We start from the raw sequence: 8,179 nt of genomic DNA, 5'->3' as shown, positions 1-8,179 counted from the left end.
GGCCTCCCCCAGTGAGGACAAGAGCCCCCCTGGCAGTTCGGAGCTGGAGCAGGGACTGCCAGCGCCCCCGCAACCAGCGTCCCCACCACCAGCATCCCCCCCGGAGCCCCAGCAGCAGCCCCCCCGGGCTTGTTCCTCTACCTCCATCAAAGTGGAAGGAGGTGGAGGGTGTGACCAGATCACCCCAGATGAGGAGCAGAGGCTGGGCCAAGCCGGTTTCATGCAGAGGCAGTTTGGGGCCATGCTTCAGCCGGGGGTCAACAAATTCTCCTTGAGGATGTTTGGCAGCCAGAAGGCCGTGGAGAGAGAGCAGGAAAGGGTTAAGTCTGCTGGGTTCTGGATCATCCATCCCTACAGCGACTTCAGGTACAATCCTCCCCTGGTGGCCCACCCAAAACTAGCTGGCCTCCCCTTCCCCTCCCATGTCCAACTCAGACCTTTCTGCACAGTGCACGCTCCCAGGCAGAACTTTCCTTCATTTCCTCTTCAGAGGAGCTGGAGGACACATCCAAGATCTGTTCCAGCCAAACAATCTGCAGATTTCATTTCTATTTAAGCCTAGTTCTAGTGACCCCACACTAGCAGTAATTTTAAATTGTGTTTTTAAACCAACAAATGTATTTTCACGTTGGCTTTTTATAAGGGAAATTCTCTCTAAGTTCAGTGTAAATGGGGAAAAATGTTCCCACCTGATGCACAACTCTTAGACTAAAAGCGTGGTGGCTGCTGCTGTGTAACTAGTCTTACACCTTCAGTTCGGAACATACAGTCTGCCTGATTCCTGTTTCAGATCCTGGTTTTGTACCTCTTGAGTCCTCTCCCTGGTTCCCAAAGAGTTAGGGCAGGATGTTGCTACTGTTGCTGTTCTGTGCAGCTTGGTACTGCAGCATCGCTTGTCAGGAATTGGTATGTGCAAGGGAGAGCAGCAGTCATTAAGAACGAGCTTAACACCTTCAGAGTCTTATAGAGAAAGATTTTCTCTTTTGCATCTGCAGATCCATATTTGCAAAATTCGTTTGGGTAGGGAATAGTTAACAGTGTCTTTGTGAAAGTGATGGCTTGCTTTCACTCAGACAGCGACGTTTCCATGAAGATTAGTAAGGATATTAACTTGTAAATCCTACAGCCATTTTTTATGGAGTTCTGTATAGCAGAGGGGTTGGCTTTGGGTATTTCCCTGTCTCATGCCCAGGTGAATCGTCCTCTGCAATATGTATGTAAAGTACTGCAATCAATAATTAATTACTTAGTGCAGTCAATGGCTAAGGTTTATTGCTTCAACTTTCACTACAACTGGCTTACACCTCACACTTAAAAGCACACAGAGGAACATTATTCAAACACATATCTATCAAACAACATGATTTTATGGAATTCTTGGGCTCTTCAAGAAACCTTGCATTCGTCCCTGAATACAGTTAGAAAGATAATGGCAGGAAGGAGTTGCAGGGTGGATTTGGGTGCCCAAAGACAGAAACCTCTTGATACTGCCTACTAGGGGTTTAGCAAGCAGTCCATATGCGTAGAAGATTCAGCACTGGCACCAAACAGATTCCTGCACATTTATTCAGGTTAACAAATGTTATTAGAAAGCTTTGTGCATTGGAAGACTGCACTGTCATTTGAATTCAGTGCATTCCAGTCTCCTGAGCACACAGCTGACCGAGCATATGAGGGTTTCCAGGAGCTACATCATGATACATAGTCCTTGCAAGTACAATCTTACTCAAACCCTCATGGGACAGAGTCTAAAATTGCCTCCCAGTTGTGACTGATCAAGTCATAACTCACAAACACAGTGAAATAGGAGAGTCATTAGCTTTAAAAAGAACAAACCCAATTCTACTCTTGGCTATTGTTTGGATTATTTGCTATAATAATGCTTGTCTGGAGTTTAACTACTTTGCTTTCCCAGGTTATCCTAGCAAGGTGTTCTCAGTGTTTCACACCCTCAAGGAATTTTGGCTTTAGTCTCTGGGTTGTATTTGGATTTATACAAACGTAGCATTCAGTTTGCATATCTTTTATGTATGTGTACAGTGGATCCATTCCCTTCCATCTTTGTGACTATGTTTTCAGCACAGAACCAGGCTGGCAAACTTCAGTGGCAGGATTGTAGCAGTATCTGAGGTAACCACCTTGCCCAAGGTGAGATGCTCCTAAAAGTTTATTTTTTGAAGATGCTCAGTGAACCAGTCCTGCCTCCTTAAAACAGCACAGGAAATTAGGTGAGTTTTGACTGCTGAGGTACTCAGCTATAGGGTCGCTCCTCGCCTTGCACACAGGACTGAGACACAGGCAAGCTTAGACTCTGCCCAGCCAGAGGATCACACTGAGGCTGCTGCCAGCCATTCATATGCATGCAGCTATATATGTATATATCCAAGTGTGACTCCTTGGTATTAATAGTATAATCCTCCCCGATGTAGCTTTGCATTTGTGCAGAGAAAGCACAGTGAGTTGGGTATCTGCACCCTGGTGCAAGACACTCTGCTTGGGGTCAGATTCATTTGGCTGCTTGGTGTTTCTTCTCAGTTGATGCTAGAAGCCTTGCACACAGATACGTGCCTTCTCCTGCTGTTCTATACCAACATCAGACGGAGCAGTGGTACTGGTTGTACAGAGAGACATCTAAAGAGGTGGGGAGGATTTGGATGTGCTACCCTATGGTCAGTATGTATATTTTCCAGGGAACTTTGTTCACCCCTGCTTCTGGGTCACTTGCAGTGTATCTGTTTGAATAGGAATGTGCTTAGGGAGAATGCGTGGGCTTCCATGAAAAATGACCTCTGAACAATGGCTGCCTTGAAGGAGAAGAGTGGGAGCGTTCCCAGATACTCTTTGGGTTTTGTATTCCCTCCTCCTCTGAATACTGCTAAAGCATCTGTCTTGGAAACATCTCACATGAATAATAATATTTTCTGACCTCTGAAATGCAGCAGATTGCACCAAAGAGCAGATACTATCGAACTATTTGCAAGAACTCTATCCTTGACCCAAAGGACTCTCTTTTCTGCTTTGCAAATTACGCAGTGCAATGCGTGATTGCTCCTTGTTACCGATGGGTGCAGAGTCTGGAGCATCAGGACCTTATCTCCATTATCCTGCACTTCTCTGCCACCAAAACTGCACAGCAGCTTTTGGTGGACATGGTTCAAGTTAAATATTTAGACCCAGATCTTGTTTTCTGTCTTTTTGGAGAAACCAGTTTCACCTCTGAGAGTGAGCTGCATCTCCAGGCGTTGCGATAGAGATCCAGACCTTGTGACTCTTGTCCTCAGTACAGCTTGAGATGTGAAGTTTTGAATGGAACACTCCAGTCTATTTACAGGAGATCAGTTCTGCTGCAAAATGACATAGGTGTCATTCTTCTGCCTTCATGGAGTTGCTTCTCCTTCGCAGTATGTGAGAGAGGTTCCTGGTTTAGCACGGAACAGAGGCTTTCATCATAGGCTTATTAAATTATCCTTTTGGCATCTAACATGGCTAATTCCAGTGGCAAATCTATGACCCTCCAAGAGTAAAGCAAATTAATATAGATTAAAGCTCTGTTGTTTTCTGCTTTTAGTCCATTGTGAGGGGAAAAGACACCAAATGACCTTTATAAAAACCAAACTCCCTGCCCATGAGTACTCATGACTAATGCAGTGCACTCCTTCTGGAAGCACTTAAACGGTGGCTTAGCAATTTCTAATGAAAATAAGAGTCCTAGCTCCATTTCTGAGGTGCAGCTGTATGTGCTAACGGCTTGAGTTTAGTTGCATCTGGGTTTGATTGCACATTGGTGCAGAGCCAAACGCTGTTTCCTAGATCAAGATTTATCTGTGACTTTGAAAGCTTTTCCATTGGATAGATAGAATTGTAATTTATTGCTAAGAGGAAGCATTGATCCAATTGGTTTAATAAAAAAATTCCAGACAAAAAATGATCTATCTAGTTTGTAGCTGACTGAAGCATATTGGGTGTAGCTGCTTTCCAGAATTGCTTGTAAAAAGGTGTAGCATGCTGCTTTTAGAAAGGCCTGAGAACAGAGACACTATCTGAAGGACCAGAATAGTCCAAACAGTGGATGTAAATAGAACTGCACATAATTCACTGCCCAGTAATCTATTAACTGCTTCACAGAAAAGAGAAGCTGCTGCCTCCTTGAAAACAATGGAAAATATCTTACTCGATAGCAGACCCAACTTCAGATTTTAGGATTTGTCTTTTCATTGTTCTTCTTCATTTGTGGTAGTTCCCATTTTCCATTTGCTTCATATGCCAGAGCCCCCTGCCTGCTTGGGAACCTGCGGAGATTTCTGTGGCATCCGAAGGAATCGATGCTCAGGCAGGGGAATTCCTGCAGAACAGTCATTTGCTCCCCTTCCTGCTGCTCCAGACCTCTGAGCAGTGTCATTCAGGGACACTCGTGGGGAATCAGTGGGATTTACTAATTCCAGTGCTAAACACTGAACCCAATAGCAGTGGTGGGATTGAGCAAAAGTGGGGAGGATGTGTGTTTCCCTTTTCCACTCTCTTGAGTAGAACCGATTCCCTGCATTCCTGATGGGAATGCTGCTCCAGCGGTGGAGTCTGTTCTTCCTAAGCTTTCACTGTGTTGTGAGGAGGGTGAGCAGTGTGTGAAGCATACACCACTGCTCTCTGACTGCAGGTCACTTGGGTGGCTGTTGCTCTCGCTGCTCTCAGGCAATAACACCCTTTTCTGCAGTCCAGAATGCTGCTGCTTGCACCCACCTTGCTTCACATTCAGAAGCTGCTCACAGCAGCAAAATCCGCTCACATGACTTGCCCCCTGCTCACAGCAAACTAAAACGAAAGCTGCCCATTGTTTGAGCCTTATGTCCAGCAAATTGAAATTTTGGGGTTCAGAGAAACCTCTGCTTAGAGGGAAAGGTCAGGGACACAGTTGCATTCGCAGCAGAACCTGTCATTAGAAACAAAACCGAAGTGCAGCTCAGGCCCAGGTTTATTGCTAGGCAGCTCATCGACTGTGCTGGCTTCTTTTCGTGTTCATGCGGATGGCAGTTGCCTCAAAATAGTGTGGGGACACTGTTGGATGAGGAGGGGGAGATGTTTTCCTGAAGTCACATCTCACTGTCTTTACTGCAGGCAACTTTTCTGCCAATTCCCAGGGCAGCTTTGCTGGAGCAGAATGAGAGGAATAATATGAGAGATAATCCAAATCCCGCTGAACAGCATGGATTGGATTTCTCTTCTCTTCAGTGGGCTGTGAATCATGCTGCAGGAGAAGAAACATGGTTTTGTGACCATAGACTAAGGAGACCAAACTAGTGCAGCCACACTTCCTATGGCCACAGGCAAGTCATCACATCTTCACATCATGAGGGGGAGGATCAAAACACTACACTAGACAATCAGTGTGGGGACACAGGTTTTAGTATGAGACAGGTTCAGGTGCTACAAAAGGCAGCATTTGGAATAGGAAGGCCTTGGTAGGAGAAACATCTCAGTGTATCACCATAGTAAGTTTTAAGACTATAATCATACAATATTACAGTACTTTCATGTATGTGCAGGTGCAGAAAATGAGATGAAAGTGTACAGGTAAATACTAAAGCAAGCATTGAGATTTAAGATTAAGATTTTCTGCATAAACTTAATTCAGGCCCTTCGAACATCTCTCTGCCACTAGATGAACACATAATCACTTCAGAGAAGCCCATCCCTCATCCAGTGCACATAGGGATGGTTCCTTTGTGAAAAACACTACCTTGGTGTAGTCAGTTTGAGTACCTGTTTTGCAGAGGACATAGCATTACACAGCATACTTTATGTTCAGAGCTCTGCTTCTGAGGGAGCAATCATTAGGAGGATTGAGCAGCCAGCCGGAGAAACTGGCATGCCAATCCCACCCACCCTCGTTGCAAGCCTCTGATACGTGTTTGTTTAGCTGTTGTTTCAGCAAACCCCCCACAGTATAGCTGTGAACGGTGAGAGTGTTCTCTTTAATCACCACGTAAGAATATTATTGTAATCACAGTTTTGGGTCGAGTGATTTGCCCAACATCTCTGCAGGAACTTTTTGGCAGAGACGGGCTCTCCAGGGCACCACTCATCTGCCCTCGCCATCACATCTCGCTCTGCAGCTCCTTATCTCTTTCATTGCAAACCTTCCAGATAGTGCAAGAAATGAGCTCCTATAGAAAATCGCTCTCCTGCACATGTCTGCTTCAAGTCCGTCCTCTCACCTCAAGTGAATTCTATGGGAAGAACTGTTTTGAATCTTGTAATGACTGTAACAAAACACATATGTACAGCCAGCCTCCGTTCTGCTATTTCATAACCTGAGCTTTTGACTTTGCAGTCTCATTTTTAACACAGTGCTTTTGTACAGTTGTTAAGGTTTAAAAAAACAAATCAATCCCTATCCTCATCACAATCATCTCTCTGGATTCATTAGCAGGTGTGGATCTTGTCAAGGAGGTGCTGCACTGCCCTCTGCTCTGTATTAAGCAGTGGCTGTAGCAGGTAGTTACAGCAAAGCAACAATGATGCATGAGGTTCTTGGGTTACTCTTCAGGCTTCGAAGGGAAATGCTCTGCTTATTACAAACTCTCTCCTTGTTTTCTCCACATCTTCTATCCCATTGTCTCAAACCTGTTGTTTTCCCCATCCCGTACTTCATGTTTGTATTTCTTATCCCACCAGTCCCATCTCCATTTTCTGGGCTTCTCGAGGCAGATTTCTTGGTCAGCCAGTCCTAGGTCCCAATACCCACTTACCAATGTTCCAGTTGCAATATACTGCACTTGGCTCTTCACTCAGGCTGGTTCCCTCCCTTGCCACTCTCCATCCTTCAGGGTTTTTTTCTGGGGCCTCTCCCCAAATTGGTTTCATCTCCTTCTATATATTCTTAGTTGCTGTTGTCCCTATGACTCTTCAAACAATCTCAGTTTTCTCGGTCCCTTCTTTCCTTTCTGATTTAAGAATGGATCATTTTGCCTGGTAATTTAAAGCCCTTCCACATTATCTCTCTTTCCATCCTTGGACACTTCCAGCCCAGCAGTGTTTAGACAAACTACCCATTTTTTATCTTTTAAACTTAAACTACCTCAATCCTCAGAGCTAAGCATTTAAAATGGTGAATTTGTATAGAAGCACAGTCTCCACTGCATTAGTGTGAAATAGATTTTATTTGAGGGAAAAATGTATTTTCTGAAGGTGTTTATTGGTAGGCACACCAAAGTGTAGGACTTTTCAGTATTGTTCTAAGCAGGTAAAGTGAAGTTTTCAAGGCAGGGTTATTCTGGTTAGGTAACTGTGCTAGTGCTTTCTGTGGCACTGAGGTTTTTCTGCTGTAGAGTCACTGCTGCTGCACTGAAACCCATTTATTACACAAATAAAAAAGCAATTTTGTCTGGAGGTAACGACTGTCATTTTAGCTTGAGATAATTGAAATATGTCTTTGTTTCTGATGTGTTATGAGCATCTCATTAGCAAGCTCATGAATCCCTCAGTTTGCTCTTGAACCCGACTATCTGAGCTCTCCTCTCTGCCTGATCATAGATATTTCCCTTTCTCCTATGTTTGAAAGCTGTGTTGGTGCCAAGGCAGTTATAGGTCAATTGAGTTACTGTTGGTTCTAATTGGCACTCTAACAAGCTGTTAAATCCATTTATCTACAAATGAATGTCACTCAAAACCAAAGGTGCCAAGTCCTTTGCTGTCTTTGAGAACTTCAGAAAACCCCAGTTCCACCAGTCCCACTGGTGAGTGTAAGGGAAGGGCCAGGCTGTAGGGAAGTGTCCAGTGAGAGCAGAAGGTTTCACCCCTGAAGGTTTATGCCACAAGGTCCAGGCTGTTCCTGTGTGCAGGGGAGAGACTATTTCCAGAACCTGGGGCCAAGAGGAAGACTTAAGAAAATCACCAACTCAGACAAATGCTCTTCCCTGGTTTTTAACAGCACATGGGTTTGTTTCCATGAGGAGAGACCTCCATCCTCTGCTCCTCTGTTGGTTCTCAGTGTCCCACATGCATTCCTGTGACTGCCGATGCAGATGTAGGATCCACAACTGTCTTCCAAATCAGGCAGCATTGGCTGGGGACGTTATTACCTTTTGTATGTCTGGTGATCTATAACTCCATGAGATTTACTTGCTCTGAGTTACAGAAGAGTCAGAGTTATTATGATGAGCAGGGTGACTTAAGTTCTATT

The 8,179-nt window shown here is 44.6% G+C and overlaps 1 protein-coding gene across 1 annotated transcript in view; it reads left to right on the top strand.

Moving 5' to 3' along the window:
• Positions 1-8,179, top strand: part of LOC104404726 (potassium/sodium hyperpolarization-activated cyclic nucleotide-gated channel 4-like) — a 91,390-nt gene that overhangs the window by 375 nt on the left and 82,836 nt on the right. Inside the window, 1 exon segment of the mRNA XM_010013243.1 lies at positions 1-366. This exon segment is cut by the window's left edge and continues 8 nt beyond it. Within this exon segment, the coding sequence (XP_010011545.1) occupies positions 1-366 (366 nt within the window).

Source organism: Nestor notabilis, unplaced genomic scaffold (genome assembly GCF_000696875.1).
Source record: "Nestor notabilis isolate BGI_N333 unplaced genomic scaffold, ASM69687v1 scaffold294, whole genome shotgun sequence".
NCBI classification, from domain to species: Eukaryota; Metazoa; Chordata; class Aves; order Psittaciformes; family Psittacidae; genus Nestor; species Nestor notabilis.
Note: the sequence above shows the minus strand (reverse complement) of the source record. Positions and strands in the feature narration are given on the sequence as shown.